The 12,133-nt window shown below is 35.1% G+C and overlaps 1 protein-coding gene across 1 annotated transcript; it reads right to left on the bottom strand.

Annotated features, from left to right (window-relative positions):
- Window positions 1-3,731: 3,731 nt before the first annotated feature.
- LOC306882710 (uncharacterized protein) lies at window positions 3,732-6,489 on the bottom strand. The gene is made up of 4 exons (XM_079437550.1): window positions 6,382-6,489; window positions 6,246-6,284; window positions 5,359-5,520; window positions 3,732-4,563 (listed from the first exon to the last, which is right to left on the bottom strand). The coding sequence occupies exons 1-4, from the start codon at window positions 6,389-6,391 to the stop codon at window positions 4,454-4,456; spliced, it is 321 nt and encodes a 106-aa protein (XP_079293676.1). The 5' UTR covers window positions 6,392-6,489; the 3' UTR covers window positions 3,732-4,453.
- Window positions 6,490-12,133: the final 5,644 nt, after the last annotated feature.

Genomic DNA, 12,133 nt, shown 5'->3' on the forward strand with positions numbered 1-12,133 from the left:
GTGGCAAGTTACTGAGGGCAGACCATTCAAGCCAAACACACACCTTCGGATTCATCGGTTGTTTGCTTGCTGTGTAACCATAGCGATCGTTTTATGTAGTTAAATTACAAAGACAATAAAGCCACTGGACAACCAAACAAATCTGAAAGACGTTTTACCAAAGACTTGCTTACTAGAAATGTGCAGTGACATGATGGTCAGGTTGCAGGCGACAACATGGCAGGTTGTACAGCCGTGGCCAGAAGTTTTGACAATGACACAAATATTAATTTTCACAAAGTCTGCTGCTTCAGTGTTTTTTTATCTTTTTGTCAGATGTTACTATGGTATTCTCAAAACTTTTGGCCACGGTTGTAGCCCCTAAATTAGTAAATTACCACATAGGCCTACTGTATGCATTAAAGCATAAAGCCAGGGATTAGAACAAAGTGCATATATCATGTTTTTAATATGTTGCAAAAACCAACGTTATGACAGGGGTGCAAACTACTTTAATCAAGTCAAGTCATCTTTACTTATGTAGCCGCTTTATAAAACAGACTGATTTAGAGCATCTGAACAGTATTAAATAGGAAAGTTACAGAATCAGTGATGTCAACTTCATTAAATATAAGACAAATCCAAATTCTGCTGTAAAGATTTTTCTTATTCAAAAGTTAAACAAGATAGAATGAAACAAAATATATTTACAAAAAAAAATAATAATAATTGTTTAATTAAAAAGCACATTCAGTACATTCACGCCTGTTTAATTCAGGCCTGCCCCAAAACATTCCTACAAAGTTGCAAGCATAGCATTGTCCATAATGTCGGCATGCTGAAGCTTGGCATGATTTCCCTTCACTGGAAGTAAGGGACCTAGCCCAACCCTTCAAAAACAGCCAAATACCAATATCCCTCCTCCACTGATCTTTACAATTGGGACAATGCAGTCAGACAGGTAACATTCTCCTGGTATCTGCCAAAGCCTCAGCTGGAACTCTTCAGGTATGAATATCGAAGCTTCATGCGCTTCAGTGCCTCAGCTCTCAGTAACCTACGTGGTCTTCCGCTTCATCACTGAGTTGCTGCTGTTCTTAGAGGCTTCTACTTTACATTAATACCACTTTCAGTTGACTGTGGAATGTTTGGCAGGGATGAAGTTTCACAAACTGACTTACTGCAAGGGTGGCATCCGACCATAGTACCATATTTAAACTCACTGAGCTCTTCAGAAGAAAATTGTTTTTTTGTCTTCAATAAATGTTTGCAAATGCTGACTACAAGGCAGGTGCTCGATTTGATACACCTTTGACAATGGAATCACCGATAATTAGGTGTGTCCCAACACTTTTGTCCATATGTTTCTTTCAGGCTATCCACTTGTCATCCAAAACCAGCCTGTCAGCATTCTGACAACTATATTTATCCAAAATGACTTCATTCAAGGTATAGGCCTGGAGTGTTTTCAGGGTATGAGATCGACCACAAACACGCTTGGCCTGCTACAGAGAGAAACTAGTCGCCAGATAACAATCCTGAGCAGCATCACACGCATCTGCTGACACAACTGCTGAGAATTCTGGACAGTTCCTTATGGTGCCGTGCCGAACCGAGCACAGGTGGAAACAATAAAACCGTTTTTAGAACCGTTCGGCCCGACCATGGAAAAGAGACATTCTAATAAAATGTAGCAAAACTTGAAAATCATCTGTCTTCTATCTAGTGAAAAGACATCTAGCATTCTATTTACCTGCTCCAGAGCCAGCTGCGATCATTGTACCATAGAAGAAAACAAACATAGGTTAGTCTTCGATTGAGAAGTATGAAATATTCTGCAGTTTTTTTCAGGTAACGTTAGGCTAGCTGTCTACTTGCAGAGATCCATTTCAAGTCAACTGAAACTGCTTTGGACTGTCTGCTTATGTGTGAGGGTTGGAGTTTAAAGGTATTTAGGTGTATCCTTTTCAGAAATTCCCATTCATCAAAACGATTTAATCAAGATCAACACCAACTGCACACATAATAAAAAAGCCAGTGGATATCCAGAAAGAACAAACACCAAAATGGTTGAAATAATAAATATACTTTACTTACTTTTAGTCATTTAGCAGACGCTTTTATCCATATTGACTTACAAATAAGAAAAGATAACTAAAACTAAAAGTTAACACTCTGTAAATACTCTATACACACATTTAAGAAAATACAGAAGTTAAATAAAAAAAAAAATATATATATAGGCCTGTATATTATTATTTATTGAAATGATCTACCCAACTCAATCCGAGCAGCTAAGTCCTTAGCCATCTTCAAGAATTGGCTAAAAAAACACATCTCTTCCATCTTTATTTGACCCTTTAACTCTAGCTCTATTCTATTCTTAAAAAAATAAAACACTAGCTTTTCTAACCTTTTTGTATTATATTTTTCTTTTTATTTATTATACACACAAGCAAAAAAGGTCTCCTAACACAGCTTGCGCTATTCATTTTCTATCCTATCTGTTTTCATTTTATTATATAATAGTAAAAAAAATGTACATGTGTACTGCGTTAAGCTACCTGAAACTTGTTATAGCACTTGCATATCATTGCTCTTTTGTTGATTTGATTGCCAAAGGCTGACCCAGCCAAACCCTGTAACAAGTGTTTGTTGTGGTAGTGTGTGAACTGGCCTTGTTTCTGACACAGGCAGTCAGCTGATCAGATGAATAAAACAGACTATACGGGATCACACACATCGAATGTGTTATATTTAGCAATGTAAGTTCCTTTTTGATTGTACTGAAGGAACCATCAAGTTTCTATGTAGCCAAAACATTAATGACATTGAAGAACACTTAAAAATAAAGTTTTTCTATAAGCTATTAAATGCATTTTATTCTAGATTCTTTCTCACACTTAAAAAAATAAATAATTATATATATATATATAGTGAAGATTTGTTCTTATTAAACCTTCGCACTCTTAAAAAAAAAAAGTTATTGACATCTATGGTTCCTTGAAGAAACTTTAATATCCCAGCCTTCATTTGCACAAAAAAGTCTTTATAGAGGATAATGGTTCTTCAGAATATTAAAATGGTTCTTTATGGAATCACTGGGAAAATCCAACTTTGGAACCCATTTAGGTTCCTGAAGAGGGTTTTAGCAGAGAAGTCGTGCGTGATTTTGGTTCCCCAAAGAACCTTTCAACAAGTTCTTAAAAAGTCCTTATTTTTATTGTGTGAAGAACACTTTAATTGTCTCAAGAAACTTTTTCCACTATAAAGAACATTTTGTGCATTAGAACAATTCCATGGATGTTACAAGTTCTTCATGGAACCACAGGTGCCAATAAAGAACTTTTATTTTTAAGATACTATTTGCTTGTACTGTACCCTTCTGGTCAACTTCAAAACTCTGTATTGAAACGGTGGTGTGTATGGGGTGGTGATGGCGCAGTGGATAAGACACATGCCTTTGGTGTGAGAGACCTGGGTTCGAGTCCACTGTGAGACACCAATGTGTCCCTGAGCAAGACACTTAACTCCTAGTTGCTCCAGAGGCGTGCGACCTCTGACATATATAGCAATTGTAAGTCGCTTTGGATAAAAGCGTCAGATAAATGTAAATGTAATGTATGAAACTTTATTTTCTCCATGATTAATCCCGTGCTTGTGCTGTTCATCATTTGTAAGTAACTGTGAATTACAAAGTGTCTGTAAATGCAATTGGTCACATGATTAGCAACAGAAATTTACCACATGGATTCGTTTTAAAGTAGATATATTTTCACAATCTTTGCAAAACAGTGAATAATAATAATGAACAGGATGTAAACACAATGTAAAAGTCCTTTTAGAACATACATTTAAACAGATATGATGCTCTATGATTAGACCACATTTTAGTGTGACTTAAAGAGATAGTGTCAATGGCCCATTTGAGAGAGAACTATCTACAATCTCAATTAGGAGTGTCAAAAAACAACAAATACTGTTCAGTTTCTTGCACAGACCGATCGTTTCTTGTCTTTAGACCTCAGTGTATCGTCACGAGCCGCAGGGTATAATTTGGTTTTGTCTGTTTTTTCTTCTCTAAAAAGCCGTGAGTCCCATTGACTGCCATTATATGACTGACAGACTGCAACAATTTGAGTTAAAAATCTTTGTGTCCCACTGAAGAAACAGTCTTCAGTTCTTACATCTTACACCTACATCTTGGATGCCCTTGGGGTAAGCAGATTTTCATTTTTGGGTGAACTATCCCTTTAAAGCTGTAGAATGACCCCGTAATTTTGGTTATAAAAGTGGCAAATGACAATCACAGATTTTTTTATATGTGTTTCGGGTGCTTACATTCTTATTTTCAAAATGTGATGAAATGTTTCAAATCAAGCTACAGACAATTAAACACACAGAAGCTGCTGCTAAACTCTTTTTTTATGGTAGCCAGCTGTGATCAGAAGCTCTTTGGACTCCAGTACATTTCTTATTTCCTCATCCTCTTCAGCAAATTAACTGCTCCACCTACTAGAGCTCCTGTAGCACCACCCACAGATGCCACACCAGCTGTTGCTGTTGCAGACAAACCAGCAGCACCTGAAAACAAGGACAGAGAGAGAGAGGGAAAAAAAAAAAGGCTTATAACAGCAATAACAACTGAACTAGAATGACACAAAGAACTGGGGCCAAGTTTACCAGATAAGCCTGGTTTATTTAAGTTATGCTGGGTACACACCACAAGATAATCGGGCTGATTTTGGGCCGATTTCTCCCCTTCCGACAATCCTAGGTAATGTCCCAATTATCTTGGTGGTTCTAAAGATTATCATATCAGATTTTCCTGTGGTGTGAGGTGTGTTAAGAGTGACTGAATCTGCTCAGAAGAACGTCGGAGGTGCCCTGAATCGTAAATAATATTCAACAGAATATTTACAATCAGAAATCCTGATGTGGGGTGGGGTGGGGTGGCGATAACCCGAGGACACCACACACTATAGGAGCAAAATGGTTAAATCTAGGATTTTTTTGTCCTCATGTTTGCGGTCTCTCACATTTTGAAGACCTTATGAGAATTTAAAAATATTTTACCCAGCATTAGTCTGCCAGATTGTCAGTTGATTTGGTTCCAAATTAGTCAGACTAACTGAACACGCCTGGCTTATTTGGTAAACTTGTTTTATGAAACAGTCCCCAGGTGTACACAGCCCAGTGATGTCATACATATTTATTTATCCAACTCAGAATACAAACCGTTCCATGTAACAATTCTTATTAATATAAGGTACTATTGCTTATTTTAAAAAATGCAGTTAGACATGTAGCTTATAAGGCTAATTAATTGTTTTGCTCGTATTAAGGCATTTATACGCCTAACAAAGAATTAGTCAATACCTGCAGACTGGAGGATAGCGACCAAACTTCCTGCAGCCACACCGCCCCCGTTGACAATGGCTGCTGAAGACATCATGCCAGCTGCAGTAGAGCCTGCCGCGATACCGGCGCCTGTAAAACCAGCCATCCCGAGCACAACCGGGGCCAGAAGTGTGGCACCAGCTAATCAACATGAAAATGAATAAATAATTCAAAGCATTTCTGTGAAAATTTTTTATTTTCATTACTGCATTAAATATAACTAGCATTTCACCCTTAATGGAATAGTTCACCCAAATATAACAATTTTATGAAAATACTCGCCCTCAGTCCATCCAAGATGTAAATGAGTTTTACTTCATCAGAACAGATTTGGAGAAATTTAGCATTACATCACTTGCTCAACAGTGGTTTCACTGCAGTGAATGGGTGCCGTCAGATCGGGAGTCCAAACAGCTGATAAAAACTTCACAATAATGCAAAAGTAATCCACACGCCTCCAGTCAATCTATTACACCATATGACGTTTGTAAGAAACAAGAAACTTCTGGCTAAAATACCAGTCCATTCATATTTGTTTAGAACTGTTTTGGCTTGTAAACTGTGCTTGATCTGAGCATTTTTCACTGGAGGAAGCAATATTAATATGGATATAGGACATGTATTGTAGTGTAAGTTAAAAACATCATAATTAATTGTTATGTTTTTATCAGATGTTTGAACTCTCATTCTGACAACCTTAAAAAAATAAATAAATTAGATGTAGGCCTAATGCTAAATTTCTCCAAATCTGTTCCAATGAAAAAACTACCTCATTTACTTCTTAGAGGTCCTGAAGGCGAGAAAATTTTCATTTGGGATGAACTATTACTTTATGCTTCTGAAAAACATTAGGTTTTACTACATACCAGCCCCAGCTGCTGTAATCCCAATGACGGCGAAGAGATCTGAAGTTCAAATAAAAAGGATTTTAAATAAAAACAGCGAAAGAAACACAGAGGAGATATATTTGCTTTGTGTCGTTAATAAAAACTGTGTACTCACCTCGCAGCATGTTTTCGAAGAGTTTAGATTAAACTACAGCGCGAGAACAGCCCACTGACTTCGACAGTACTTGATCCGTATACCGGAAAAACGATTTGTACTGCGCACGCGCGGAAATACGTCTACTTCCCGTCACAGTCAATGTTTTTACGACAGTCTGGCGATATGGATTCACGGCTTGTTTCTGTACGTTTGAGATGTTTTTTAATTGTTTTATTGAATGCATAAAAAAACAAAGAACAATAACAATAGTCATCGTCAAATCACAACAACAGTCCAGGGTCATTCAGTTTTTCAGTCCAGAGGAAGTCCATCAACAAAGCCACTGCTCTTATTGCTTTCAAGTTCGTGGAGAATTCAATAGATTTAAAATACACTTTCAATTCAAGTTTGAATCTTACAAAAAGAGGTGTACATTTGGAAAATTTACATGTATGAATATGATATTTTAGCTAAGAGGAAAATAAGGTTTATAAAATAAGCATAATATCTTTTTTCACATTCATGAAAGCCAAAAGTGACATTTCTAGAAGTAAACTCAAAATTAAGATTCACATAACATTTGATAAAGTCAAGAATGTCACACCAAAATGATGTTGTGTAAGAGCAACTCCAGAATAAATGTAAAGACGTTTCATTGTTTTCTAAACGGAAAGAACAGTTGGTATTAATATCATTCTTATTTATTATTATTAGTCATTTAGCAGATGCTTTTATCCAAAGCCACTTACAAATGAGGACAACAGAAGCAATCAATTGTTAAAACAACTAAAAACAGATCCAAAACTAAAAGCTAAAACTTTATAAATACTACCTATACACATTTTAAAAATAAAGAAATTAAATAAAAATGGCAATTGTAATAATGACAATAATTAATTCTTAATTAATTTGTAATTCTTAAGTCTTTGAAGAGAGCACTTATCCGGGTAAATTCTATGAATCAACTTAAATGCAATTTCTCTCATTTTGTTAGTAATTATATATTTGTGAGGTAATGACCAAACTTTCTTCCAGGGAATATCACTTACTAAACCATTCCAATAAGAGATTACATAAGGCACGGAAATAGACTCCATCTGAAACAAAACTCTCATTTTCTTATTGTTTTTTGACTTGGATGACGAAAGGCACTGTTTTCCAGCAAATGTTTTACAAAGATCCACTGAGTGACATGAGATTGGAAAAGAAAGAGCTCTAAAAAGCATGAGAACTCCACGTGGCACTGCATCAGCAACAATTACAAACTCTTTCAGACTAACAGGAACTCCATGCTTCGCTAAAAACTCAGAGTAATTACAGATTGAACCATTTTGATTGAAAAGTTGAGACACAAAAGTAATACCATTTTTAAACCAATTAAAAAAAATGTATTTGTGTTTATACAGTAGATTCTTGTTATTCCAGAGTAGATACGAGTGAGGTGTAAAATTGTGTTTAAAAATGAGGGACCAAGCCAACAACATTTGCCTATGAAAAAGAGATAATTTGACAGGGATTTTCATGATGTTATAGTTACAGATTAATAAGAAACTTAAACCGTTTGGAAAAAACAACATTAGGGATCAGATTCCATGTAGATGAGGGCTTATTGATACAGTTTATCATCCAATTTATTTGAAAGGTGTTATTTAAAGTGGTGAAATCAAGAAAGTTTAAACCTTCTCAATGGTGTTCATAAATACAGATTTTCTAATAAAATGAGTTTTATTCTTCCAAACAAAGTTGAGAAGCATTGTATAAATTTTTTTTAAGAATGGCAGTGTCAACATTGAAAGAGAGAGCAGCATATGTTAACCTTGACAAACCTTCAGCTTTGGCTAGTAAGAGTCTTCCCTTCAATGAGAAATCACGTTGGAGCCACATATTCAGTTTTTTCTGAGTACTCTCAATTAATGGATTAAAATTTAAGGAGCATCTTTCTAATTTATTTTTAAATGAAGAAGTGAAGTGAAGTGACATTCAGCCAAGTATGGTGACCCATACTCGGAATTCGTGCTCTGCATTTAACCCATCCAACGTGCACACACACAGCAGTGAACACACACACACCGTGAACACACACCCGGAGCAGTGGGCAGCCATTTATGCTGCGGCGCCCGGGGAGCAGTTGGGGGTTCGGTGCCTTGCTCAAGGGACCTCAGTCGTGGTATTGAGGGTGGAGAGAGCGCTGGACATTCACTCCCCCCACCTACAATCTCTGCAATCCCAAAAACCTTTGGATTACGAGTCCGACTCTCTAACCATTAGGCCACGACTTCCCCAAAAATGTATTTTATTTTGTTATAATAACACCTAAATAAGATATTTGATCTTTGATTTGAATATTACAAATTTCTGACAAATTACATTCTTTGATGGACATCAGTTCACACTTTGTGAGGTTCAAGAACAGGCCTGATGCTTTGGAGAATTGCTGGAGATACTTTAATCCTAAAGGAACTTGATTAGCATCTTGCAAAAATGAGTGGTATCATCAGCCAGCTGACGGATGAGTATCTGTTTGTCAGCAATAGAGATACCATGAAGACCACTATTAGAAATATAAGAAGCGAATATCTGGGAAACTAGTAAAAATAAATAAAGGATAATGGACACCCTTGCCTAATAACACGTGGCAAGAAAAATCTAGGAGAAGTACCATATTTTAATTTAATTGTGCTACTACAGCTCTGAGATGTTTGACTAAAGTTTTCACTCCACGCCCCAGTGACGTCCAAAACAAAACTGATATGGCTGCTTCTGTTTCCTGGTAATTTAAAATCGCACCAGTTCACTTGCAGTTGTATTCCTGCAGGGGGCGCTTGGCTGATCAGAAACCCGAATTATATATGATTAAATATATATATATATATATATATATATATATATATATATATAAAAATAATTAATAATCAGATGAAGACCGAGGGTATGTGTGAAGATAATATAAAATTATATATGAATATAAATAAAAAGTGGGAAATTATGTTAATTTATTACTTTAAATAATATTACTAATATTATTAAAAAATAAATTCACGCAATTCTTTCTTTAAACAAAAACAGGGTTTTTAAAAAAAAAATGTATATACTTCTATAGTGTGTTTTGGGACATATTCCATTAGGATTTATTGGTTTTAACAAGCCACCAATAGAAGGTTACCAATTACCAGTAGAGACCAACAGGGTCCATTAAGTCCCATTATAACCAGTAAAACCATTACAAACTTTGTTATGGTGTCTAATTGTTTTTTTTTTGTTTTTTGTTTTCAACATTACATGTTATTACAAATGCCTGCAAAGGGTGCCAAAGGCCTGGTAATGGTTGCTGTTACACTTACAGGACGATCATATCCTTGTTTAATGGGCTATTGACCAAACATTTAATTCAAATATACACTTAATCTTTAATTTTTGACAATTTATGACACAGCCTCTATAATTTCTTCAGCAAAAAAACATGTGGACATCACAACCCTTACAAAAATTAACCATGGTTTTATCATAGTAAAACGGCTTAATTTTCTTTTGCATGATTTCTGAATGCTTGAGACTATAAAATCAGACAACTGTATTAATAAAATAATAGCCACAGGTAACTGTCTAGAGCTACAATTGTAATTTGTAAATAATACAATTTAATGACAATTTATTTATTAATTTACTTTTATATTTTATTAAAGTTCTATTTTGACCCTTATAGTAGGTTTTTTGTTGTTGATTTTTTTACATTAATATTTGAGGGAGGGGGGCACAACAATACAATTCTGCTAAGGGCACCCATTTGGCCAGCAGCGGCCCTGGCTAACTGACATAGCATTCATTACAGTATAGAAACTATTCTGCCTCATGTGATTAAAAAAAAGGGTTTGTAATATATATAAACAAATCTTTATTATTGGTTATTGTCCAGCAGTGTATCTGATTTCTAAGCCAATTAAAAGCTAGAAATAAGAGAAAAATTAAAGTTGCCTATACACTACCAGTCAAAAGTTTTAAAATGTATTTAATTGTGATTTCAAAGCTAAATTTTTAGCATCATTATTCCAGTCGCACGATCCTTAAGAAATCATTCTAATATTCTGATTTGCTGCTAAAAACAACAACATTATTATTATGATGATAAAAACAGCCGAGTAGGATTTTTTCAGGTTTCTTTGATGAATCGAAAGTTCAAAAGAACAGCAATTATTTGATATAGAAATATTTTGTATCATAATAAATGTCTTTATCATCACTTTATCATTTTTTAAACCATCCTTGCTAAAAGTATTAATTTCTATAATTCCTTTTCCCAAAAAATTAAATAAAATAATAATTACACTGACTCTAAGCTTTTGAATGGTATAGTGTATAATATAAAGCTTTTTATTTTAGATAAATGCTGATCTTTGGGTCTTTCTATTCATCAAAGGATCCTGAAAAAATATACTCAACTGCGTTAAATATTAATAATAATTATTATTAAAAAAGTTTTCTTGAGCAGCAAATCAGCATATTAGAATGATTTCTGAAGGATCATGTGACACTGAAGACTGGAGTAATGATGCTGAAAATTCTGTTTTGATCACAGCAATCAATTACATTTTACAATATATTCAAATAGAAAGCAGTTGTTTACATAGTAAAACTGTATTTTGAATCAAATTAATTCAGGATTGGTGAGCAGAAGAGACTTCTTAAAAAAAAAAACATTAAAAATCTTACTGTTCAAAAACGTTTGACTGGTAGGTTATATATATATATATTACAGAGATGTTATATATCTATCTATATATCTATATCTCAGTGTGTCTAACAGACATTTCTTGCTGGATGATGGACTATCACCTTCAACTGAACCTAGCTAAGACAGAACTGCTTGTAGTTTCAGCAAACCCATCGCTTCATCACAATCTCACCTTCCACTTAGGCTCATCAACCATTACTCCTTCAAAAACAGTCAGAAACCTTGGAGTTGTGATTGATGATGAGCTGAATTTCTCAGACCACATTGCTAAAACTGCTCGGTCCTGCAGATTTGCATTATGCAATATTAAGAAGACCAGGCCCTTTCTCTCGGAACATGCAACACAACTCCTTGTTCAGGCTCTTGTTCTGTCCAGACTTGACTATTGCAATGCTCTCTTGGCAGGTCTTCCAGCCAATTCTACAATTAATCCAAAATGCCGCTGCAAGATTAATCTTTAATGAGCTGAAAAGAACGCACGTCACGCCTCTGTTCATCAATTTGCACTGGCTACCAATAGCTGCTCGCATTAAATTCAAGGCATTAATGTTTGCCTACAGAACCACCACTGGCTCTGCACCCCTTTACCTAAATTCATTACTTCAGATTTATGTGCCCTCTAGAAGCTTGCGTTCTTCAAGTGAACGACACATTATTGTACCATCCCAAAGACACACAAAAACACTTTCACAGACTTTTTCATTAACTGTTCCCATCTGGTGGAATGACCTGCCCAACTCAATCTGAGCAGCCGAATCTTTACCCATCTTCAAGAAATGGCTAAAAACTCATCTGTTCCATCTTTACTTGCCCCTCTAACTCTAGCACTCTCTATTCTAATTTTATTTTATCTATGTCTTTTTATTTATAAAAAAATAATAAAATTAAATTAATAATAATAATTATCTGTACTGCGTTAGGCAAGACTTGTAATAGCACTTGCACGTTGTTGCTCTTTTGTTGGTTTTGATTACTTCTTATGTCCTCATTTGTAAGTCGAAAGCTTCTGCTAAATGACTAAATATATATATATATATATAT

Source organism: Barbus barbus (genome assembly GCF_936440315.1).
Source record: "Barbus barbus genome assembly, chromosome: 16".
Classification (NCBI taxonomy): domain Eukaryota; kingdom Metazoa; phylum Chordata; class Actinopteri; order Cypriniformes; family Cyprinidae; genus Barbus; species Barbus barbus.

What these genes read in the sequence shown, in the direction of transcription:
- LOC306882710 (XM_079437550.1), bottom strand. An exon ending in GATTACAGCAGCTGGGGCTG is followed by an intron (nt 5,521 to 6,245) that starts GTATGTAGTAAA and finishes CATGTTGATTAG; the next exon opens with CTGGTGCCACACTTCTGGCC. An exon ending in CGCTATCCTCCAGTCTGCAG is followed by an intron (nt 4,564 to 5,358) that starts GTATTGACTAAT and finishes CCTTGTTTTCAG; the next exon opens with GTGCTGCTGGTTTGTCTGCA.